General features: G+C 33.6%; 4 protein-coding genes across 6 annotated transcripts; 2 read left to right on the plus strand and 2 right to left on the minus strand.

Moving 5' to 3' along the window:
- Positions 1-521: 521 nt before the first annotated feature.
- LOC100807024 (magnesium transporter MRS2-11, chloroplastic) lies at positions 522-6815 on the minus strand. Its single transcript, XM_003539398.5, has 14 exons — positions 6429-6815; positions 6123-6195; positions 5733-5803; positions 5070-5155; positions 4862-4952; positions 4040-4108; positions 3526-3606; positions 3273-3438; positions 3111-3156; positions 2568-2648; positions 1992-2074; positions 1328-1371; positions 1096-1213; positions 522-867 (listed from the first exon to the last, which is right to left on the minus strand). The coding sequence occupies exons 1-13, from the start codon at positions 6813-6815 to the stop codon at positions 1118-1120; spliced, it is 1374 nt and encodes a 457-aa protein (XP_003539446.1). The 3' UTR covers positions 522-867; positions 1096-1117.
- Positions 6808-13371, plus strand: LOC100807553 (uncharacterized). Of its 3 annotated transcripts, none has more exons than XM_026124710.2 (11): positions 6808-6940; positions 7989-8316; positions 8430-8797; positions 9258-9323; positions 9416-9555; positions 10378-10504; positions 10703-10853; positions 11126-11194; positions 11781-11865; positions 11957-12228; positions 13098-13371. In XM_026124710.2, exons 3-8 carry the CDS (start codon positions 8639-8641, stop codon positions 11164-11166), a joined length of 684 nt encoding a protein of 227 aa, XP_025980495.1. In that variant the 5' UTR covers positions 6808-6940; positions 7989-8316; positions 8430-8638; the 3' UTR covers positions 11167-11194; positions 11781-11865; positions 11957-12228; positions 13098-13371. The 3 variants fall into 3 exon arrangements, with proteins under 3 accessions (XP_025980495.1, XP_025980496.1, XP_025980497.1); XM_026124711.2 differs by having other exon boundaries at positions 8452-8797; positions 11059-11194; XM_026124712.2 differs by lacking the exons at positions 6808-6940; positions 7989-8316 and having other exon boundaries at positions 8657-8797; positions 9046-9323.
- An 876-nt stretch (positions 13372-14247) lies between these two features.
- On the minus strand, positions 14248-16173 carry LOC100792352 (GDSL esterase/lipase At5g22810). The gene is made up of 5 exons (XM_003540164.4): positions 15797-16173; positions 15561-15691; positions 15208-15441; positions 14788-15043; positions 14248-14679 (listed from the first exon to the last, which is right to left on the minus strand). Exons 1-5 carry the CDS (start codon positions 16032-16034, stop codon positions 14486-14488), a joined length of 1053 nt encoding a protein of 350 aa, XP_003540212.1. The 5' UTR covers positions 16035-16173; the 3' UTR covers positions 14248-14485.
- A 4326-nt stretch (positions 16174-20499) lies between these two features.
- LOC100792879 (UDP-D-apiose/UDP-D-xylose synthase 2) lies at positions 20500-23702 on the plus strand. Its single transcript, XM_003540165.5, has 9 exons — positions 20500-21076; positions 21317-21409; positions 21502-21609; positions 22087-22201; positions 22299-22432; positions 22535-22636; positions 22763-22855; positions 22947-23082; positions 23213-23702. Exons 1-9 carry the CDS (start codon positions 20807-20809, stop codon positions 23323-23325), a joined length of 1164 nt encoding a protein of 387 aa, XP_003540213.1. The 5' UTR covers positions 20500-20806; the 3' UTR covers positions 23326-23702.
- The last annotated feature ends 740 nt before the right edge of the window (positions 23703-24442 follow it).

A 24442-nucleotide genomic window follows, 5' to 3' on the forward strand; every position in this document is an offset into this window, starting at 1 on the left:
CTTTTAAAAAGAAAAACAAAATCAGCATTCATGGAGAGAAAAAAATACGAGATCTAAGCATTAGGAAAAAGGAATTGATATTTTGATTATTATTTTTTAATATGGACTGAATCTGGATGTAAATCTTGCAATTACGTCTTTGAAAAGCCACATGTAAGTTGTTCAGTTTGCATGACCAGCTCAGGTAACCAAAAGTAAACAAATGTTCGTAGGCCATGCGACCTTGGAGCAAGGAATTTGAATCACCGGCTTTTATTAGAGAATGAGGAGTCAGTCAAGCCGATAATTGAAGTAGCCACATATTGGTTTATGGTTTTTATGGTGCAAAGTTTACACTATTTAATTTCTTCTTAAGCGGTTCAATCAATGCACCTTATGTAATCGTGCACATCATTTGCTACCATTACTTGATTTACTGATTTTAGACGCGCATCACTTCTCTCAAAATTTGGTTGACATTGTCATACTACCCACCCAACTAAAATGTTGATTGAAGTCTGCATTCAACTACCTTTATGATGGAGTGCCTTGAACCTAAAGATAACATTGTAAGTTGAATAATGTTTTAGTGTACACAAGACACACCCCCACATAGACAATAGTCGGACGATCTCTAGAAGGCTGACAATCTGTCATGACTGTCATAGCCATATACATTATTAACTCAAGAATAAGAAAAAATGTATCCCCCCCCCCCCCCCCCCCCTTCTCTCTCTCCAAAACAAGAATAAAAACTAATGCTCGTTACCGCTCAGTAATGTGAGTACCATCATGCATACGGTCGAAGCCATTTTGGATGATTGATCATCGGTCGTGTAAATCACTGCATTTGTTGGGTGCTTACTATTGTTCACAACCTGACATCACCTGAAAAAGGAATTAGATTCCCTTCAGATTCGGAGGAATTGATACAGATTGTGGTTATGTTGATCACTAAACCTTCGAAGGTCATTAGAAAACTTGAAAATATCATGAGTTAAAGATATTATATTGGCAATTCAAGATAATAGATCCACAGCTTTGTTTCATACTCGAGATCTCAGAAGAAGAAAAAATGTTCAGAGCTGTGTTGCCAGGGAAACAGGTTAAAGTTACCTAATTTTGAAGTTTCTTCCAATCAAAATATTTTCCTAGCCCTGAGGTAGGAATACATTAGAAAGAAAGCAATAATGCCACCAATAATTATCCCCGCTGTTGTCAGCCAAAATGCCAACTGCATCAGATCCAAAAAAAAATGGTTATTTTAACAAGGCTGACTGGCAATAGCTTCCAATAAGAATCAAGCAAATCATGCACGGTATAAGACTTCAGAAACCAATTCACATACCACATGTTCCTCAAGATAGGACTTCAGGTTCATGCCAAATATACCTGAAGTCACCAAAATATATCTTAATAAAATCAGGTAACAGACATAATATTCTCCAAGATAATCAACAGTCCCCTGCATCTAACATAATTATTCGTGCCGTATAACCAAAAGTTTTTATGTAACCTGCATGTTCCTTTGTAACATTCCTTCTAATATCAAGTTGAGTACGTCCTATTCTAAATCTTGTAAGTCCTTTATAGATAAGTATATTAAAACAGAAAAATGGAGCCATGATCATGATAGCGCCAACTTTATATAGCATGCACCCAAGATGTTAAATGGTAGAATGCATGTTTGTTGGAGTATAAGTCTGGTGTCGGGTTCACTTATGTGGTGTGCTCGAAGCCCATTGATGAAAATCTCCTCAGTATTTACCCCCAATAATATTTTTAGCCAAACTTCAGAACTAAATGATAATATTTTATTAAATTTTAAGAAATGAATGCAGTGGGCTGTTTGGATGCCATCTAAACCCTTAACAAAATTTATAACTAACCAAGTTCAAGTTCACTTGTTAATTTTAATGTAAATAATGTGAAACCAATTTTGGTTAAAACTATGGCTTGTTTTGTACGACCCATTGCATATATTGCATCAAATAATCACCCAAACTCTGTACCTGCTACAAGGGCACCTATTGCCACACAGAATGTTCCAACCTGCAAAAGCAGTTCTACTCTGCTAACCTCAAGCCTTCGTGAACTGTTGAATGAAATCAATTTTATCAGAACGTTTTTAATAATAGATAGAGTTATTGAAGTCAACAAATTGCTTTTCTTGAATAGAGTTTATATTTAACCTAATCTATGGTGACTGACTACATGCGCAATACTCTCAAGTTACTGATTGGAAGACTGTTGCACAAAGGAACCGACATACTCTCAGGTTACTGATTGGAAGATCCATCAAGAATTTCAAAATATCATGGTATAATATTTGAAGTCCTTAAATGACATAATATTATACCATGACTTTGACCTCATTGACAATATAGGAAATCAAATGGTTCAATGCCTAATGTGAATTCTGAGACTGTGCTGCCACATTGTATCCAAAGATGGCACTCCAAACACAATCCCAAGGTTGGCATATTCGTGGCTTTAGAAGAGCACTAAAGTTCCTAGCATCAAATTATATAATCTTTCAATGCATTTATCTACAATCAATTATCAAGAGAGAGAAAAGATGTTCAAACCTCAAACTGACAGCTATAGAATCTTCCATTTCCCTTGCAGAATCAAGAAGCCTTTCAGCTTGACCATGACAAGATTCACATCTGTAAGTGCATTAAGAGAAATCAATTTTGTGATGAAATCATTACTAACAAAAAAACAACTGGCATTTGGCTAGAATAATAAACTAAGTCCATTTATGGAGTTTGAAAGCTTTATGAGACTTGTTTCTAAATGCAGATTCGGATATTGTAATATAGGTTAGAGAGTAAAAGAAATGGACTGGGTCTAACTCAAGGACCACTTGGATCATATCCCTAGCCTATGTGGGGCATCTTAACAGAAAGTCTTCAGGATATCCATGGGAATGCAACATGGAAGTCTTGCGTATGAATATTAATGGTAGGTGAAGTGTTAAGGTTCTTGATTTCGACTTGTTTCTTCTATGTAATAATGCTGCATGGTGTACTACAGATATCATATAAAATTATAAATCCTCAACATGTTAGTACACACACAAAAAATCAATTATGAAATGTAATGCTCATATTTGGAATGAAAATAACCTTTGAAGATAATTTTCCAGAAGCATTTCTATTTCCTCCTCCTCCTCTATATATCATGAGAAAAAAAGAAAATGAGAAGCTATGTTATAGCTCTACAGTGGAATGGAAAGATCCATATTGATGTAAGAAACAAAAAACACTTTTAAAATTGAAATAGCTTACCCTCAGCAATCTGCTTTTCAAAAGGCACTGAACATTCCATGTCATTGTTTCCTTTACTAAGTGTGCAGTTTCTTCCCATGATACATATACGGCGTATTTCATGGGGATCCTCCAGAAGGTCAAGCAGCATCTGTCTGAGAGCTCCTGCCTTAGAACCTAACTCAACCTAGCAATTTGGCAGAAAGCAAATAAATATCTAATTTTATCCAGAACCACTTAAGATTGGTTAAAAAAATCTAGAGACAAAAAATACCAAAGTTTGTTTGCTAATACGAAGCTGCTCCAATATGTCACCAGTCAACCGATTTGGCAATGCCTCAAGAAGAGCTTGTACCTAGGACCAAAGGGGAGAGGGAGAGTCGGAGAGAAAATTCCAATCAATGAGTGAATTCAGAGAAGGAGAGAAGTAAATGTATAATCTGCCATTAACCCCAAAAGCAAATACCCAATATACTCCATAAAATATTAAATAAGAAAGTTTCTGCCTCCGCATGCGTGCTATGCTAAAAGTATATCACAAAGTACCATGAGATGCACATGCACTTTATGATACAGTTAAGATCTTATAGAATGTCTGCAGAGTGGCCATAACACATTACACAGGAAATAGTAGATAAAGCCAAAATTTTCCTACCAGTTTTTATTCAGAGACAGGTTTAGAAATAACTACTTAAAAAAAAAGACGCAAACATCTGCATTCTGCGAGTATACACACACAAAGAATTAACATAAATATACTCAGTTACTCACTGTGTTCCCATACTCACACGAGGTTCTAATTCCATCAATCTCTGTTCCAATCGCTGTATTCTTGAAAGCAATGCTGCTTCAACAACCTGAAAGTTCCACCAAATGACTAAGGGGAAGACAGTTTGCAACAGTATGCATAAGATGACAAGCCAAATGATGATTCAACAATATACAAAATTACGCCCACAGTAACCAACTCATTATATGAATGCGCACATCAACAGTCATATTCAAATTCCTTAAGTTCTTTGAAGAGTGTATTTGCCACAAGTAACAACCCTTGGACCCAATTACTTGGAAATTGACTGCCCAAAAGTCAAAAACAGTTACGAGTCCCCTATGTGCTTTCTGTTCAAGGCCACACTTTTCTTGGCCTTCTGCATTTGTAATTTTATTAGGTATACTATCGTCATTAGTTTATACTAGTATTCCTAAAACTCCACTGCAACCACCATCTTTAAGTTTACCAAACCTTGAGCCATAAATATATACTGAAGTATAATTCTAATATCTATCTTGTTTATACTTAATCCTCAGAATAAAATTGGGAAGAAATGCATTTTATTTTCATACTCTATCCTCATTCCTGAGTCCGACCAGGTGACTGTCATATTTCAACCTTTGAAATAAACCATATTCAATTTCAAATCAGTTTCTCTTTTCTTTCTTGTCTTGTGGGACTGCTGATCTGCTTGTTGTCTCAATGATATAGCAGAACTCAAGGTTATACCATTAGTGCACAAGAGTGTGTCAGGAAGTGACTGCAACTCTATTTTGTTTTCTCCTATGCAGTAATCAGGATTCTTAATGGAGAAGCAAATTTGAAATTCCAGACTAACCTCAAGTTCAAAGGGCATCGATGGCCCTCCGTTGTTGATCTTGGGGTTCAATCGAGGCAGCAATGTCTCTAAAAACGCTTTCCCTCCTATACTGATAAATATCAACGGAAGGTTTTAGTGTACTCTGTTACTTTATCAAAGGAATAATGATGGTGACGCATCCCATAATTTATGAATTATTGCAGAATTAAATAAATTAAAATAATACCCATTATTGTCAAATATAAGTACACAATCTTGCATTGCTATTGCTCGTAGTGAACCCAGGTTTAGAAGTATAGCATACTCCCGGACCTAATACAAGACAAAGAAATGGAATAGATAAATTAATTGATAAAGGCAACAAACCATATCAATGTTGTACATTCATCTTTACAGCATATGGGGTAAACTTTACAAAATAAAAGGTTTGTGTGTGTATAAATATACAACCAACCATAAATGAATTCATTTTGAGGCTGAATTTCTATTAACAATGTAATACATTGTTCAAGAACAACTTATCCATCAACTTTCATAATAGGTTGCTTAGATTCCTATTTCTTAGTGATGTCTCATGTAGTTTTTACCCCACCACTTTTAGGGCACAACTCTAGTTTTGAATGTTACATTGTTACCTATCTGCGTACTTGAATGTAACCGGCAGTGGTTTACAGCAATTCGGGGAGGATGAGGATGAAAAAGAAGATAAAATATATTGCTTAAATTATATAATGAAGCATACAAATTTTCGGCAACAATATGTGGACTTTACAGTTTACATTAATATGGACAACGGGGCATTCCATGAGTATCTTCATGAACTTGGATGCGTACATTTATACATACAACGTATTAAGAAATGATAGGGGAAAAAAAGAAGAAACTTTACCAGCAACGCAGGCATTGAATTTGTCATAAACAATGAAGGATCCACACTTCGAATGTCCCGTGGACGAAGACCTGAATAATTAAACAGGACATAGAATTTAGAAAATTAATGAATGATATAAATAGGAGAAGGCACTCGACATGAAAGGGTATCATTGCACAAAAGAAGAATAGAACACGATGCAGATGCATTGACCCATCAAAAAACAATAGTTATGCAAATTCTATTATAATTATGTTTATAAGCAACTCCTTTGAATTTTGAGCTCATCAAAAGTGAAATAATAATAGCAATATACTAGCATGAATAACAGAACGTGATAAGATAATAGCGGCACAGAGTATTAAGTATTCTCAAGTTCAAGCTTAGACATAGATGCATTTTACTTACCACTTGACTTCAACAGTTGTCTCCTGTTGATTTTTCTAGTTGATACTTTCCCATTAGACCTCACTTCAACAACCTTCGCAATTCAAATAAATAAAAGGAGAAACAAAACATAACAAACCCGTGAGATAAAAAAAAAAAAAACGGAAACTAATAAATAAAACTAGAGAAGATGCAATAAAATTAAGAAGCTGCTAATTCAATCCTAAGGTTTTAGACTTTGGTTCATTTAGCTGGAGCAGGAAAAATGCCGAAATTCCACAATTAAATTTCATAATATTAAAAAAAAGAGAGCTTGCAAGAACGAACTTCATAAACCGGTTCTCGAATTCCGAGAGAGAGAGAATCGCCGGAAGAAGTGGTAGCAATCCTCTGCGACTCAAAGCGACCATTTGTCGGAGCGGAAGTTCGTTCCTGGTCATTCGGCTCATCAGCAACTTCGTCCGAGTCGGATACGGCGGTTTCGGCGTCGCTCCATTGCTTCTCCTCCGTAGATCTGCTGAGGCATTTCACCGCCGGTTTCACCGTCGCCGGAGAATGACCGGAGATCTTGCACCGGCGAAGCAGAGTGTAGGAATCACTGCACGAGAGTTCTAGAGAGCGGGATTCGGGGAGATCGGAGAAGAACACGCAGTTAGCATGTCCGAGCAAAGGTTGAGACCGAAACTGCAGCACGTGCGGCCAAGATAACGCCATGTGAGCGTGGTTTAGTTCAGGTGCAGTTATGGCTATGGCTATGGTTGTGGTTATGGTGATCGTGCATGCCGTGCAGGGAGGATGAGGTAGTTGAAGCTGTGTCCGTAACGATCAAAACGGAACAGGTGAATAATTTATCCAACTTTGATCTTTTTTAATTATTATAAGATAACATGGTTCTCTTAATTAATTACTTATCTGAAAACTTTATAGTAATAATATTATAATATTCTGATGAAGTTGACGGAACGAAGAAATGACAATAGATATTGGATAACTACCGAAAAGTGCCAAAAGTGAATTTGTCCGAAACTCTATTTTTCTGGATTAAGTCCCTCAAGTAAGAAAAATTGAACACAGTAAAAAGTAACTCTATCTGTTGATTTAAATTTAAAATAGAATAAATATTTATTTTCGTCATTAGATTAGATGCATAGAATGTTCAAGAATTTATTTTTTAAAAGATGAAAATTTAAATTTTAGTCTTTAAAAATAAAAAAATATGACAAATCAATTCATTCATTAATTTTCAGTTGTTACGTTTCATGAAAGAATTTACCTGAAAAATTTATGAACATTCTATACATTTAAAAACAAAAATAATTATTTTTTAAAATATAATTTAATTTTCATTTTCCGTTGCAAATATAACATTATACTAAACACTAAAAAAATAAAAAAAAAATAAGCATAAATTAAAACAAACATAATAAAAAACATAATATTGATTAATAAGCATAATTTGTTTGTTGGTCTGAAATTTTTATTTTGACAATATTAAATAATAACAAAATTAAGATAGATTTTATTTATTTTATATTAATTTTTTCTGTTTGTCATGTAGGCTCTCTAATTAACGGCAACAAACAAAAATGAACATATGGATAAATTTGTGTCTTATTTCTTTTTCACTTTTGGAATTAAAATTTAAATTTTCTTCTTCCAAAAATAAATTTATCAGTGTCCTGTGCATCATGGGACGAAAATGACTGACTATTTATCTGTTAAATTAAGAGTAAATGCATTATTTGTGGCCGATAGTTTTGGTGTAAGTCACCTGTGGCTGAAATTCGCCTACGACATTCGAATTATTTTTGGTTGAGGATTGGAAGGCGACAGTTCTCTTCGTCTCCGTTATAAATATTTAATATATTTATTTATTTATTCGTGTAGTTGACAGTGATGGACTTTGCTCGTTGAGCTTCGACCCACCAACAGTAAATTTTGGGCTAGGCCTGAACATATTACAGGCCCATTGGCCCATGATGTACACAAGAAGTTCGGAAGAAAAAAAAAAATGGTATCAACGCCTCTCTCTAACTCTTGGTAGATTAATGAAGGCAGGCACACGCACGTGTGGATGAAATCGATATTTCTCATGAATTTTTAAAATTGGAGGGAACAAGGAGCATGGCGGTTCCGGCAGAATCCAATTATTGAAGAAGAAGAAGAAATAGAGCAGGGTGGCCCCATGCACCACCCTTCTGCTCCGTCACACGAGGTTCTCATCAGTGTCTCCGCCTAAGTTACAAAATTTGAGATAAAAATATGATTGCTTTTTTTTTTTTTGAAGTGATATTCAGTGATTGTTTTGAATGATTACTCCTGATGCAGTTTTTTGATTTATCAACGACAGTTGATCCGAGTTACATAATCTTGTTGATAAGAAAAAGCTTCTGCCGTTGGATTCTGCTTCTCGGAGTAGCTTGAGTGAAGTTGCTTCACTTGGCCCTAATCAAGAAGGAGAAGAAGAAGGGGCTTCGCCCTCTGCTTCTGTTTCGAGTGATGAAAACGTTAAATCGTCCAAGAATAAATCTGAGAATATGGATGTTGATGTTTCCGCTGAATTTTCGCGTGGAGAATGTCAAGATACTGGTGATGGAATTGAACATTCCGGTGTCTCGGTCGGAGAAGACGCGTGGGAGGAATATGGTTGCATTTTGTGGGATTTAGCTGCCAGTAAAACACACGCGGAACTCATGGTATATCAATGCTGGTTTTTGGTTTATTGTGTTTATTTCAGTTTCTTTCTTCATATTATATAGTAGTTTCATTTCAAAACATCTTCTAAGCAGGTTTGATGTACTGTACTGCCACAATTTGTTTTCATTTCCTACATTCCCTTTTCTGTTTTCAAGAATTGCAACTAGTAGTGAAAACAGGAAATGGAAAACTTTTCTTACACCAAATTGGTCATAAGTCTCAAACTTCCCTCATGTCATCTTTGTAGGAAGACAAAAGATGATTATTTGAATGTTTTCTAAAGCATGCTTTCCAATGCTGCCCAGCATCAACCACCAAGCTCCTAATCGTTAAAACGATCCTTGATACTTTCTCTTACGCAGCAGAGACCTAAACACATCTATTGTTTGCCTTTCAACCATTCAGTTGTGTTATTGCTCATAAATGGAAATGAAATGGTTACTCGGCATAATACTGCAGGTGGAGAATCTCATACTTGAAGTTCTTTTAGCTAATCTACTTGTTTGCAAATCAGAGCGTGTTACCGTAAGTCAATGTTATTCAGACTGCATAATACTATCAAATGATTAAGTTCTTATTTATTCGGTCACGTTTTTTTGGATTATTGTATGGTGTAGGAAATTGGCATAGGAATTATTGGGAACCTTGCCTGTCATGAAGTTCCAATGAAGCATATAATCTCAACAAAAGGACTGATTGAGATAATTGTGGAGAAACTGTTTATGGATGATCCTCAATGCCTATGTGAAACATGCTGGTATGACGCATTTTTTGCAAATGTATTTCTTGTCAGCTTTTGGAATTGGAATATCTGATTACCTTCATTTTTGTTAAGGACCAAATCTACATGACTTCTTGTTTCCCTATTTTATGCCTTTTTTCTTCTTGTTATGCCTGCTATTTTCATTTTCTGTTTAACAATGCTTAACTTCAGTGAGAAAAAAACACTCTGCTAGTATCAAATGTTTCTGTCTTTGTCTTTTAAGAAATAATATGCATCTGTTGCATGCTTATCTAATTATTAATTGTCTATTGTGTTCGTTTCTTTGAATTTTTTATTTGTTTCTTTAACTCTCATTATCTGTCCTAAGGATTTTCATCAGCACTTTCTCTTGGCTAATTTCAGAGGTTTTGGCTGGAATAGAGAAGCTAAGATTTTTTAGTAATGTTCTGTCTTGGTGATTCTTTGCTGTTTATGGCCAGAATTTTAAACGGCGCTTTCTTTGACAACCTCCAGTGTTCTGTTCATGATGTTTCTAGAGCTGTTGCTGTCTCAGACAAAGACATGCAGAAAGATTGGTGTGCTTTGCTACATGATTCATTGGTTCTAGTTTTGCTCTTTCTGTTTTTTGTATTTTTAGAGGATGTTTTGTCCTCTTTCTTTGTACTATAAAAGATACACACGGATAACGGATTCACCCAACCAAATAGATGGACAGGAAAAAGACATGATTTTTATTGATTTACCTCAAGAATTTTATTTGTGTGATGCTGTAAATTAGGTATCACACTACTTTATGACATAAGTGCCTTTGTCTTACAAAATACAATCTTTTCTTACAAATAGTTTTTGGAACAGTTTGTTGACTGTGGGTCTTCAAAGTGGTGAATCTATTACATGGGCTGAGGCATTGCAGTCTGAACATATACTATGTCAAATATTATGGATTGCAGAAAATACGTTGAACCTTCAGCTTTTAGTAAAGGTAATCAATACTTGGTATTAATACAGGGTGGTTTCAACTTTTTTTACTTTTATAGAGGTACAATTTGTTAAGTCACTAGACTTAGTTAAAAGCATGTTTTGTAATATATGCACAAGAAACTTAAATAATTTCAGAGGGGAAATAATATGTTTATTTTGATTTTTCTTTTGACATTTTCATCATTCTACTTTTTAACAGATCATTGGGCTTATTTTGGCTATATTAGAAAGTCACCAGAAAGTTGTGGATGCTCTTCTTCCACCTATGATGAAGCTTGGTTTGGCAAATATATTGATCAGTCTCTTGACTTTTGAGATCAGAAAATTAATGACAGAAAGAATACCCAAAGGTACCTTGATCCACAATCCTCCATTCTGCACTGATGAAATTACACAGTTCCTATTATCCTCGGATTCTATTTCTGACATCACTGGCAAATGGTTGTAAAATATATTGTCTTGCAATTTGTTTCCCTCTCGCATTTCTGTTGCAGATAACTATTCCATTTAGTTATCTGGTGGAATTGGTACAAACCTCATATCTTAATATTTCAGGTACTCAATTCTTGATTTAATTCTTCGTGCAATTGAAGCCCATTCTGTTATGGATGATCATTCTCAGGAAATTTGTTCAAGTACAGAGCTATTTCAACTAATATGTGATCTGGTTAAGTTCCCAGATAAATTTGAGGTACATTGTTATAGTTAACACTTTCAATACTGATGCATCTTACACAACATCAACTCTTGATATCAATAATTTGGAATTTCATGATCTGCAAATTCAGAAAAATTATGTCCACAGAACTCTTGTAAATATCATAATAAGTTCTCCCAAAAAAATTACTATCTTTTTTCTTCTTCCAAGATGCATTACAAGACTTATATTTTTAAATTAAGAATCTTTCTCTCTTTATCAGTGGACAAAATGTTTTTTTTGTTCCTTTGAGCAGCATCAGTTGAACAGTGTACAACTGTACATTACTTCTGACATTTCCTCACAAAAAGCAAATAAGAAAAAGGAGTTACTGATATTGACGATAAAAGAGAGTTTCATGATGATGCCAACTTAATCAAGCTGTCCAAACTTTTGTTAACGATGAATTTTGAGACCCAGTGCTGTGGGAGTCCAACATCTTCTTAGTGTTTTAGCAGTTATAATTATTTCATAACATTTTCTGGATCAATTTATGGCTAATAAAAAACTTGAGTTTTGACAAGGAATGAGATGATCTGGCTAACTGAAAACTATGATGAATTGGTGATATCTTCTACAGGTTGGGAACTGCTGTGGTACTGCTGCAGTTCTCATTGCAAATATGTTATCTGATGTTGCTGATCATGCTTTGAAGATATCACAAGGTAAACTATCTCCTTCACTCTCATTTTTAAACTTCAATTCACTCTGTATTGTTTTCTGAGTCTAGATTATTTAATATAATGGTAAATCCAGATCTGCATCTATTAGAAGGTCTGCTTGATATATTCCCTTTTGCTTCGGATGATGTGGAAGCAAGAAATGCACTCTGGAATGTAATTGCTAGGATATTGGTTAGAATTAGGGAAACTGAAATGAGCCCTTCAAGAGTACATCACTATGTTTCAGTTCTTGTCAGAAAACTTGATCTGATTGAAGATGAACTTCTCAACCAACAAGTTGAATCTGGTCATGAACAGGAAAGCTTGTCTTCTCTTGGCTCAACAGCAAATGCTAGAGACACATCAGTATCCTCCCTTTAAGTTAGTTAAAATTGAATTTGCTGTTTGTGATTCTCAGGCCCCCTTTAGATGACACTATTTGAATTTTGAAATGGGAAGAATCACATTTTTTGGATTGAGATTTCAATTTCTTATAAATAAGATGTTGAATTTAATTTCATTCCTATCTATGCTATCATGATTAAGAATCCATTTTTATTCCTCTTGCAATCTATTGGCTGGCCTGAAAAAGAGTGCCAATTTATGCGTCATTAGAAGAGTTAAAACAATACTTGTATTGAAACCAAAATAATTTAATTTAATACGTTGTCCGTATAAAAAAGGTTTACACCTTACATTTAATGATATGTTATGTCATTGTCCTCTCATGTGGTCATTAGCAAAGTCAAACTTATTAGATGATGTGACAACTCAAGAATGATATATATACTCAACAAAGTATCATTTACATTAGCAATTAGTTTATATTTATGTTTTCCAGCCTAACATACAATGCAGGGCTTCTTTTTTTTCCAATTTATAATGATGCTATATGTTAAAAAGGATTTATTGTCAGATCAGGTACAACTGGCTGTTAGCTTGTATCTAATTTTGTAGAATCCACTCATGACATTTATTATTTTACTTATATATATTGTGAGTGTCAATGTTCTTACTAAAGGGAAATTCTTAAGAAGGGTACAAAAACACTAACGAGCTTTGCATATTTAGATTGATGGTCTCTATTTCTGCAGCATTAGACCTTTAGACGTCTATCTAGCCATCCAAATGTGTCTAACTACAAAATGCCAACCATACCTACTGACTATGCTTATTTATGTACATGCTTGCTTTGCTATTTATTTGTTGTTTCCCTTTACCGTTGCAAACAATAGCTCAGAAGGATCATCAGTATTCTGAATCAGTGGACTGCTGAAAAGGAGAACGCCAAGAATAATGGGAATGCTGAAGTTCTTGTCAGTGAGACAGATGTACAAAGATTGTTGGATTGTTGTCATAAATTCTCCAAGTAGAATTACTGTATCTTTTAAATTACAGTTGTCCAGACAATCTTTGAACTTTGAAGGCTCTGCACCTGCGGATGCTGTTTTGTATTTGTTTGTTCTGGGCAGTTACGTTTAGATATACGAATACATTATTTTAACGTTATCCACTTTTCTTTTTGGAAGCTATTGGTGGTGGGACCCTGGTAGGAGTTTTGCACCTGGCTTTTTGGATTGATAATTTTTAAGGATAAAACTTAAATGCAGTTAATTAGGTTATTAGATGTTATTTTCCAATTAAAATTGAAGTTTCATCTCGATATATATATGTTAAATTTTAATGCAAACTTTCATTATGCAAAATTGCAAATTACTAAGGTGAAATTTCATATCTGATGGAAAAATAAAACTAAAAACACCTAAGAAATTGTACTAAGTTTTTTTTTTCTTTCTAATTTGTAATTCCTGGACTTTATTTCACATACACACTTAGATATTAGTAATCTCGTTTGTTCTTCGTGAGTGATGAAACTGAAGAGTAATAAGATTCTTAATTGTACATACCCCTAGTTTGATTGTGGTTTTATCCTCTACCACCTACATGCTTAACTCTCGAAGTTCTAATACCTTTTGATGTAAGTTTTTTAATTTATAATTAAAGAACAACAGTACAAGCACTTAAAAAACTTGGTCTAAATTTTGTCCTAAATTTACTTAGACATTATATTACTATTCGATAAAGAGAGTCCAGACGGCATTTGCCAACCTCAACGACTCTAAATTTCTTAAAATGTTTGGAAACCAGTTAAGAAGGAAAGAATCATGTTTAAAATGTGAAAGTTATAAACATTTGTTTCTTATAATCACATTCGAAATATAAAAAATCTTATCCAAGACGTGAAATCAAAGTACCAAACCCTGTGAAGCAAACTGTTTCAAAAAAAAAAAAAAAAAACCCTACGAAGTAAAGGGTGAGAAAAAGTCAATTCCTATTATCACTAAATTTAACTTTTATATTTTTTTAAGGTTCGAGTAGTTTGAGTTTATCTGTCACATTAAACTAAATTCTCTAAATAAAATAGTTGAATACAAATCCATCAGGAGCAGCTTTGAATACTCAAGATAGAAATTTTACATGAAAACTCATAGGAATATTGGTCTTATTACACGAAACTTGAAAACACACAGTAACCATTGTAATTGAACTCAAACGTCTTTTACATAAGCCAAACTGATACAACAGTAACCACAAAAGCAGATATGAGCCTAGAAGTGTTCAATTAGGATATGAGAGAGATGCCAGCAGCCAGCAAGTCATCAGACAAAACCTTGTTTGCAGCCTCAGACGGGTGAAAACCATCCCAAAATACATACTCAGATGCATTGGCACATGTTCCTATGGACTTCTGATTGCACAACACAGATGTTTCTAGCAAGCCTGTTCCACAACAAGCCTTCCTTGCTTCAAAAAATCCTGTGTAAAGTGTAGGGCATGCCACACAAAGAAAACTTGTTCATGAGTTATGCATAATAAGATTGGCTTTCTAGGATTAGCAGGGTTAGAAACTTAGAAAGTGTGTACCATTTTCAGAAGACTTAGTGACAAGGTCATAGAGAGGTTGGTAGATATCAAGGATGGCCAATTTGAGACCAGAAAGCGATTTTTGCAAGCTCTGAGATGTGGTGTTTAGCTTCTTATTGAAGTTAATAGCATCATTATTTAGTTTAACCACACATTGGTTGCTATCAGAGCCAAAGAGAGTGATGGTTGCTGGCAAACAACCCATTGGAGGTAATGTTGTCACACCAATCTTCCTTGCTCCAAGTGCATATATATTCTGTTACATGCATGTTTGGAATTTGGAAATGCAAATCAAAATCAGCAAAGGAAAATAAATACCCCTTTCTTTCTTTCTTTTCTTAAATTTTTATTATTGATAACCCTTCTTTAACTGGAACATGGTTTGTTGAAGCAAATATGCCAAGGTTGAGAAAGACATGCCTGAATGAAAGTGACATAGCTTTGCAAGAGAATGTCTGAGAATTGATCAGCAGTGTAAACCTTGTAAAGCAGTGGATTTATATAATAGTTCTGAATAAAGTCACTGTTCCCAGCACTGATAAGATATATAGAACCAGATATAATTGATGAAGCATTAGACTGCCCTACTGTTCCCACCAATATATTCTGGCACTCTTTGTAGTGTTCCAGCTGTTGGCTCAATGGAATTGCATGCTAGACCGATAGGAAACAAAGAAAAGAAAACACACAAATACCCATATTAGGCTTTACCAATAATGATGAGAAGTAAAAAAGACAAATTGAGAGTTTCAAACTTCCAAGGATATATTTACGTATAACTTGGCTGTGGGATCATAGTAGCCAGAAGCAGCTGAGGCAAAGTTGGCACCATTTAAGAGGTTGTTTCCTTTGGCCTTTAAGTTGAGGTAAGCTGGGGGGTAAGAGGTAAATCCAAGGTTTTCAGCTGTAGGGAAAGGAACAAAGATCAAACAAGCAAGCCTTTTGTTGAAAAACAAGAAAATGTGGGTGATAAAGGGGTGTTTCATTAAATGGAGATTTTGTGGAATACCTGTGTAATCTGACGCAAGCTTTCCATTGCAAAACCTCCCTGTTGGATTGTGATTCTTGAAGTCTCTTCCATAAGGAGGGAAGTTTGCTTTAACAATGGTGTATAAGTGGTTATTATTTCCCACATCAACCACAGAGTCCCCAAATATGAACAATGCAGGGACCAGAGGCTGCCCTTTAGCCAGATTGAACACTACAACCAGAAGCAAGGAAGTGAAGAAATAACTAGAAGACCCCATGCTTTTGAGTTTCTCTTCAACAATGAGCTTTTTCAGAGAGAGAGAAAGTGCAGGATTTGAAAAGGTCTATATACTCTATAGCATGCAGTGGATCTGGTTTAATTTGGCAGGGCTGCAGTTTCAAGAATCTTATAAATGTTTCAACTTAACTATCAAGGTACACAAGTAAAAAATCAATATAGAAATTTATAAGTTCTCAGTATCTTATCAACGTATTGCATGCTTCTAATGTAACTAAAATTGACACGTTGAGGTGGTACAATTTTTTTAATTAAAAGTAGGTTGCAAGTAGCAACATAAACATTCTTAGCTGTAACCATCTTATTGTCTCTTAATTTTGCGATAAAACACGAATGAATTTATGATCATGTCCTGAGCTGCAAGATACACCGTTGAAACAAAATCGAACAATATTTGTGTTGGGATCCCTTCTTAGTTGGAGAGGTTCTAGAAAATTCTAGAGCTTTTAGAAAAATGTAGAATTTTCTAAAACTCTAGAGTAGTATAAAACTCTCTTGTGAAAGAATGTGAAAATCTCTAGAATATTCTGGAGATGTGAAACCTTCTGGAACTTTATGAAAGAATATGGAAGAGAGTAGAAGAGTGTAGACTCTTAGAATGTGTGGAGCATTCTAGAGAATTAATCTCCACCCTAGGATATAAATAATCTCCACCGTTCATTGTGGATGTGGAGTAATATAAACAAAAGTAAGAGCCTTCATTCCTAACCATTCAAGGGAATCCACTTCTTAGAGTAAGAAAGAGCCTCTTTGAGAGAAGATAAATAACTTGGGAAGTCTCTATCCTCAAACTTAGTGAGTCACCTTAGAGTACTATTCTTTTGTATAGTGAAAGAATCTTCATGTTGGAGAATTATAATCGTATGCTCCATTATTACTTTTAATTACTAAATGTTTATCTTAATTTCACGGAAGTCAGAAAGTCAGAGTTTTCCCAACAATTTAAAATGTAATTTGAGAAACAAGTTTATGTGCACGTTTGAAAAATATGATGGAAAATTACTTTATGAGTCAAAAGTAATTTTGTCAAAGTATCATTACTTTTATTTTTGTTTTTATTTTACTTATATATGTTGGATTTACATTGAAATGCCAATAATTTCAACAGCAATCCATACATGTCCTATAAATAGTTTGCAGCATAAAATGAAATGTAATTTGAGAAGCAAACAAATGACCTTTTTCTTAGTCTGTTTTCTACATTTCCCAAAACCAAAAACCTGACTAAAAGTTAATATAGTAGTAAGAAAGGACGTTGGTTACAAGTATAGTCTTGCACGTGACATACTGAGCTGTACCAGCTTCTTTAACAAGCGCACTTTTCGACCATACCAAATGTACAACACAACATTGCGCAACATATATGAGAAAAGAAAAGAAACAAGTGGAAGAAATTAAGATACAATAACTCAGACGTAACAGCACTTGATGTTCGTGCTTTGACCCTTGTGATAATTGATAAACTTTTATGTCTTACAAAATTTGTAAAAGGGATAGAATTTAAAAAGGAACTAAGCCTAACTAAGTTCTTAAAAATTTAAGATTAAGGCTCGGGGGGAAATCAAGATCATTATAAGCTATAGACTAGATACAACTCGCAATATTGCTTTTCTTGTTGGAAACAGATAACTGTTTCTTGTGACCTTAGGTTTTAGCCATTTGCGAAATTTGGTGGGTGAAATATTTTTATGGCCTTTTCATTACACTGAATGATCCTCCATTTGCTTTGACTTGTTCCTGTGAAAAACGAAAGAATTGTTATTGCTTGTTTACTTTGAAAGAAAGACAATGCAAGAGGATATTATCTCCTTCTTCAGTGAAGAAAATTATGTAGTAGAAAATGGCATCCTTTTCATTAGTAAAATACACTTGCCATTTATATAATACGTATGCTTTTGAAAATGTGTTTTTCTTTATTTTCAAAAATCTTCTCAATGAGGAGAGAAAAAAATTAAGTGTAGTCTTACTAAGAAAAACTCTATCTTTTTTCTATTTTGTGCCAGGTTTTTTTTATATAGATATTAGTTATTAATAAAACTGAAACACATCAATGTCTTGGTGACTTAACAAAATTAAAAGAAACTTTTTCACTCATTTTTTGGTTGTCATTTTTTCTTCTAAAACAATGATGTAAATGTGTACAATCATCAAAATCCATAGGAAATATTAATCCTCTTCATGAAAATTATTAAATCCAATGGAATATATAGGGTCCATTTGTTGAAATTTATTAGTCGAAGAAAATGTTTATTTTAATAAAATAAGTAACCTTTTATTTTTCAGTGTTTGTCTAAAATATTTCTGTCTTTAAAAAATAATTTTCTACTTATTTTAAAAAGTAAATCATATCTTCTTATTAAAATTATACTTTTTAAAAAACAGCTTATTTTAAAATTATTTTTTTATAATTTTAAACAAATTGTCCCATATTCTCTGTAGAAGCAACTTTTCCACCTAAAGTGAGGGTAAAATTGGATTTTTCAAAAGTAACAGACTCAAATCTGTAATCAAACTAGTGATAATTGAATTGTTTTCAATTTGTATGATAGGACGAAAGTGAGACTGAAATGAAAGATGTACACGCTATCCACTTATGGAACCCATGCATCACTTTATCACATTTGCACAGAAATAGATGCTTTGCAATGCAAATTATGTGAGGATTGAAATAATGAGTATTTGTTAGTGTGTTTGGATTGAAACTTGTAAATTTGATTTTACATACTTTGCTGATAACTAAAATTATAAATAATACTTTATTTTGAAAATTTCCACTCGAATAATATAATCTTGAAAACGGAAAAGTTTAATGGTATGAAACATTTTGCACGAACCCACTGCACGAATGACTGCTGCACTTTTGTTTTAATTTTTAAATTATTTTGTTGTTATTTAATTGTTGTTTCAATCAATAGAAAGAAAGAATTTTGAATTCGTATACTTCGTACTTAAAACTCTTCGTACGAAATAGAACTGCACTTTTGAGTTTTGATAAACATGATGTTGTTTGAATCTGTTAATGTTTTTAAGATATTTAATTATATATAAAAACATCAACAATATTAAAACACTACTATTTAAAATCGGCACGTTTTAAATAATATTTAGAAAATTCAATTCATAGTTATTTTACATCCATTAACATTGTTTGGTTTATTTAAGAGAAATTTTAGATTAACAAATAATGTGCTGAGTAGTGTGAGCCTGTGAGTGTGTGACAGAACCGCGTAAAGTTGTTGACGACTTATAAGATATCTAGCTGTACATCAAACTGGATAACATGCGCAGTGTGTGTGATGTGGATCTAAGCTTTCCTTGATGCCAAATGCCAACCACATTATTATCTTTTTGAAAATTCTACAAACAAAAATCTTTTTTTATTTTATATATTTTGATAATTATACAAACAAAATTCTGATGATGAAGGCATGGAGTGTCAAAACTCTTGAGGACAGAATTCTATATGGTCAGTTCTCTATACTTCAAAATTTATTCTAAATAAGATTTTAGTATTTATGACATAATTATTTTTTTAAAATTATATGACACATCTACTTGAGTCTTTGTATTTAATGGACTCACATGATCAGTCTACTTGTCTACTCATGACAGTGATAGGGTGATGGTCAGGGATTGGGTCAGATTTAATTTAAATGAAAGAGGGACCAATTATAAAAATTAAAGCTTACTTAATAAATTATAAATATATTAAATTTTATATAAAATACTTATTATTATGTGTTTTCTAAAATAATTTTATGACATATAATAGAAAATAAATTTTCATAGAAAAAAACTAAATATTTTTTAAAGGTCCAAAGGTTAATTATTATTTTCGAATGTCATAAAAAAATTTATAAATTTATTATAAAAATTAGTATATACATGAATTAAATTAGAGGTTTTAAAGAGTTTTTTTTTAAATGATAAGTTTTCAGGAACTTTTTTCACCTCTTATCCCTTCTAGTATATTTTTCCATCTTTTTTTTTAAATTAAATTTTAATATTTTAAAAATAATTTAAAATAATTTTATATTACAGTATAAATTGTTTATCATAAATTTAAAATATAATACATATTCAAAAATATTTATATCTTATAAAGTTAAATTATAATATAATTTGTATATTTAAATTATTTATTTATTATAAATTTTAATAATATAAAGTTAATTTGTGCCCTATAAATTACATGTGCTAAAATACTAGTAAACATCATCTTCTTAAAAACCTCTTGAGAGGGACAATGACCGGAATGAATTCTAATTCTGCAAATTGTAAGGAGAATAAACAATAAAATGTTTTCTTTTTCTTCGGTTGGCAACTAATCTTACTTAGTATGCGTTTGGATTATAATTTACAAAAATATCTCAATAATTGTTTCTTTTAGATTAAATTTTCAGACAAAATTTTAAATATACTTTCAAAAAAAACAAATACAATGACAAATTTATCATCAAACGTCATGGAAAAATAAAAAAGAAAGAAAGAAAACTTGTGGGAGACAACTAGACGAGACCATTTTAACAGGCAATGAATTCTGAATCACAGCACCATAAAATCTTTCGATTCCAGAAGACACAAAGTTATTTAAATCCTAAACTAAAACCAAATACTTTGCGTGCAAAACCATCACATCATCGGCAACAGTGACAGTAACGGTGGAAGAGAGAAAGGATTCGCTCTCCTCAATCCTTATATAAGCTCCAGCGACCCAATTTCTTCTCTTATCGATTTGATTGTTTCTGAGTAATGGCTTCGTCGCGAGTAGATCTGGATGGGAACCCCATAAAGCCCATCACCATTTGCATGATTGGCGCCGGTGGCTTCATTGGGTCCCACCTCTGCGAGAAGCTCATGTCGGAGACCCCTCACAGTGTCCTCGCCTTGGATGTCTACAATGACAAGATCAAACACCTCTTGGAACCCCACACGCTCCCTTGGGCCTCTCGCATCCAGTTCCATCGCCTCAACATCAAGCACGATTCCCGTCTCGAAGGCCTCATCAAAATGTCAGATCTGGTAAATTAGTTATCCACTTTTTTTATTCCAGACACCCTCCAACGTTAAAAATATGCGGATATTGCTCATCATAGAGTTATAAGATTGATTTAATGGTTCAAAATAACAGATCCTAGATCGAATTTGAATTCTTCTCTCGATAAATAAAACTATATATATATATATACTTCTCCCCGCGGAGATTCAAATCTTAGTTTGTGAGTTTTCTTATGAGTTTCACAATTTTGTGTTTTGTTCCAGACTATTAATCTGGCTGCCATTTGCACTCCCGCGGATTACAACACGCGCCCTCTTGACACAATTTACAGCAACTTCATCGACGCGCTTCCTGTGGTGCGTCTTACTTTTACTTTACTTTCTCTCCCTTTTTTCTTTGTTTTCTGTGTGTTTGGAAATTCAAATTGAGGATTGGAATTTGGGTTCAGGTGAAGTACTGTTCAGAGAACAACAAGCGTCTCATTCATTTCTCTACGTGTGAAGTCTATGGGAAAACGATTGGAAGCTTCCTCCCCAAAGATAGTCCTCTTCGTCAGGTGAGCTTTCACTTTCGTTGAAGCGAGGTACTACTATAGATCTGTGTATAACCAATGATGATTTCAAATTTGCAATGCATCAATGGTTTGTTATTTAGCAACCTTGGATCTTTTCAAATCAACAATTGTGTGTTTTCCTTTTGTTCATGTTATTTATGTTTTGTTGGGATAAACTTTTCCATGAGCACTTATAGAAGAAAAAAGTAAAATGAATTGAACTTCTTGCATAAACTAAAATCAAGTTAAGCACTTTAGCTTTTAGAGAAGTTAGATTAGAGAGCTTCTATAAACGTTAATTGCGTAAATTGATTTTAGTTTATAAGAGAAGCACAATTTGTTTTATCTTCTTATTTCCTTCTCTTGTACATATGGAAAGTTTATCTAAATAGGATCTTAGCAAGGGAGTTGTTTGGTTGTTGCGTTTCTTTTTTTTGGTAATGAACTGAGTTATGTTATGTTGTTTTCAATTTGGTGTAGGATCCTGCATACTACGTACTTAAGGAGGATGAGTCTCCTTGTATTTTTGGTTCAATTGAAAAGCAGAGATGGTCCTATGCCTGTGCTAAGCAGTTGATTGAGAGGCTTGTTTATGGTGAGCTGATTTTGTTTGGTTTAATTTTTTATTGCGTACACTGTTTCCATTTTTTCATGTCTTGACCTTTGTCTCACTGAGATGACATTGTTGGCAGCTGAGGGTGCTGAAAATGGCTTGGAATTCACAATTGTGAGGCCTTTTAATTGGATTGGACCACGAATGGATTTCATTCCCGGCATTGATGGCCCAAGTGAGGGTGTTCCTCGGGTTCTGGCATGCTTTAGCAATGTGAGTTTACATTTTGATTTAGACTTTGTTTAAGCTTGTATATATGTTACTCGATATTTTTGGATAATGATTCTAAATATTTTCTCCATTCCTTTTCTGTAGAATCTCCTCCGTGGAGAGCCCCTCAAGCTTGTGGATGGTGGCCAATCCCAGAGGACTTTTGTGTATATTAAGGATGCTATTGAAGCTGTCTTATTGATGATTGTAGGTTCCCATATCCAATCTTTTTATGCAACTTTATATATTTTAAGTTCTGATTGTAGAATTTCATCTTTAAACTATTATTCTTGTTGGATGGTTCAACTAAATGTGAACGATAATTTTTAACAGGAAAATCCCGCCAGGGCTAATGGACATATTTTTAATGTGGGAAACCCAAACAATGAGGTTACAGTTAGGCAGCTTGCTGAAATGATGACTCAGGTTAGAGGATTAAGTTTGATTGTTTGTACCTATTAGAATTTCAACATGGTATTTGGGACCATTCAACATTTATTTTCGTTCAATTCTGCAGGTTTATTCAAAGGTAAGTGGAGAAGCACCTCTGGAAAAACCTACTATTGATGTGAGCTCCAAAGAATTTTATGGTGAGGGATATGATGATAGTGACAAGAGAATTCCTGACATGACCATAATTAATAGGCAGCTTGGTATGTTTCCTTGTTCTACTCTACCTTTGAGATTATTAAAATGAGAAATGCTAGGAATACTGACACAGTCTTTTGAACAAACTCCTCTTAAAATAATTTACCTGTTAATGGGGTGTTACTTCTTTATCAGGCTGGAATCCTAAAACCTCACTTTGGGACCTGCTTGAATCAACTCTCACCTATCAGCACAGGACTTATGCTGAAGCCGTTAAGAAAGTCATTGCAAAGCCCGTGGCAAGTTAAACTTGTATGGTATTGAATTGCATTGAGAAGAGTGTTTCTGCCTATAGGGGCACTTATATATAGTTCAATGGTTGATTTTATTTATATACATGGTAATTTCCCCCTTGGTTTTGGTAGCCAATGTAGCCAACGTAGCCCATGCCTTATTTATTGCATTTTTATGAAGAAGTAGGAATTTATTATTAATTATCAAGGACAATATGTGCTACTGCAATGTGATTTTCTCGCAGAGCTTGGGGCCACTAGACATATTTGGAGACCTTTTATACGAAGAAAGAAGCTTTTTTATGTTGTAGGGGGGTGTCTTTCCATATTCAGTTGTAACATTTATCATATGTTTCCTAAATTAATGGTCATTGATTTATTTTTATGGATTACTTTTGCAGCAATATGTTTACATCTCCTAATTTTGATAAATTCCACCGACCTTCATCCTCACGCACATAAAAATGTTACTGATCCGTCTAGTTGAAAATCACGTTTACAATGTATAAAAAAATTGTTTAAAGGTTTGAGCCAAAAATCATGGGTGTAGCATTGTGTTAAGGAACGAAGAACCCCACCAAAGAATGTCTATTGGTACTAAAGACTTGGTGCATTTCTTTGAAAGTGAAAATCAATGCAATTTGTTTAGCAATAAAAGGAGACTAATTTAGTTTATATTTTTAATTAGGTGGCTTATTCTATAAATACATAATAACGTGCTTCAAACGGAAGAATTAGGATCTATATTTTATTTTTCTATATCAATAATTAACTTTGAGAATTATGCATATATTAATATGTAAAATATATGATTAGTATTTGATAAAAATATCAGAATTACATTTAATCTTTTAAAAAAAATTCAAAATTAATTTCATTAAAAACAATTCTGCTTAACTTTAAAATAAGTGCTTTTAAACATTCAGAATAGCTACAATATGAAACACGTTTTGAGATATTTGCTGTGGAAATTGGTTCTTGGCAGTTGGCATTGGCTCCTATCCCTTAAAAACTTACAGATTACTACTATCAAATTCATACCCACAGCAAAATGGTGGACTAAGAGACTTGCTAGAGAAAGAATTTGTGATGGACCACTAATTTTCCTTGATTTCATCAAGCATTAAACAGT

This window comes from Glycine max, chromosome 12, assembly GCF_000004515.6.
Source record: "Glycine max cultivar Williams 82 chromosome 12, Glycine_max_v4.0, whole genome shotgun sequence".
In the NCBI taxonomy this organism is placed as follows: Eukaryota; Viridiplantae; Streptophyta; class Magnoliopsida; order Fabales; family Fabaceae; genus Glycine; species Glycine max.

Coding starts and splice junctions, on each gene's coding strand:
- LOC100792352 (XM_003540164.4), bottom strand. CDS start 16,034: ATGGGGTCTTCTAGTTATTTCTTCACTTCCTTGCTTCTGGTTGTAGTG. Junction 15,692..15,796: donor GCTTGCGTCAGATTACACAG/GTATTCCACAAA, acceptor CTTTCCCTACAG/CTGAAAACCTTGGATTTACC. Junction 15,442..15,560: donor ATCCCACAGCCAAGTTATAC/GTAAATATATCC, acceptor CTATCGGTCTAG/CATGCAATTCCATTGAGCCA.
- LOC100807024 (XM_003539398.5), bottom strand. CDS start 6,815: ATGGCGTTATCTTGGCCGCACGTGCTGCAGTTTCGGTCTCAACCTTTG. Junction 5,804..6,122: donor ACAACTGTTGAAGTCAAGTG/GTAAGTAAAATG, acceptor TTAATTATTCAG/GTCTTCGTCCACGGGACATT. Junction 2,649..3,110: donor CTGGAAAATTATCTTCAAAG/GTTATTTTCATT, acceptor ATGCACTTACAG/ATGTGAATCTTGTCATGGTC.
- LOC100792879 (XM_003540165.5), top strand. CDS start 20,807: ATGGCTTCGTCGCGAGTAGATCTGGATGGGAACCCCATAAAGCCCATC. Junction 22,433..22,534: donor TTCTGGCATGCTTTAGCAAT/GTGAGTTTACAT, acceptor CCTTTTCTGTAG/AATCTCCTCCGTGGAGAGCC. Junction 22,856..22,946: donor TTGCTGAAATGATGACTCAG/GTTAGAGGATTA, acceptor TCAATTCTGCAG/GTTTATTCAAAGGTAAGTGG.
- LOC100807553 (XM_026124710.2), top strand. CDS start 8,639: ATGGATGTTGATGTTTCCGCTGAATTTTCGCGTGGAGAATGTCAAGAT. Junction 9,324..9,415: donor GCAAATCAGAGCGTGTTACC/GTAAGTCAATGT, acceptor TGTATGGTGTAG/GAAATTGGCATAGGAATTAT. Junction 9,556..10,377: donor TGCCTATGTGAAACATGCTG/GTATGACGCATT, acceptor TTTTTGGAACAG/TTTGTTGACTGTGGGTCTTC.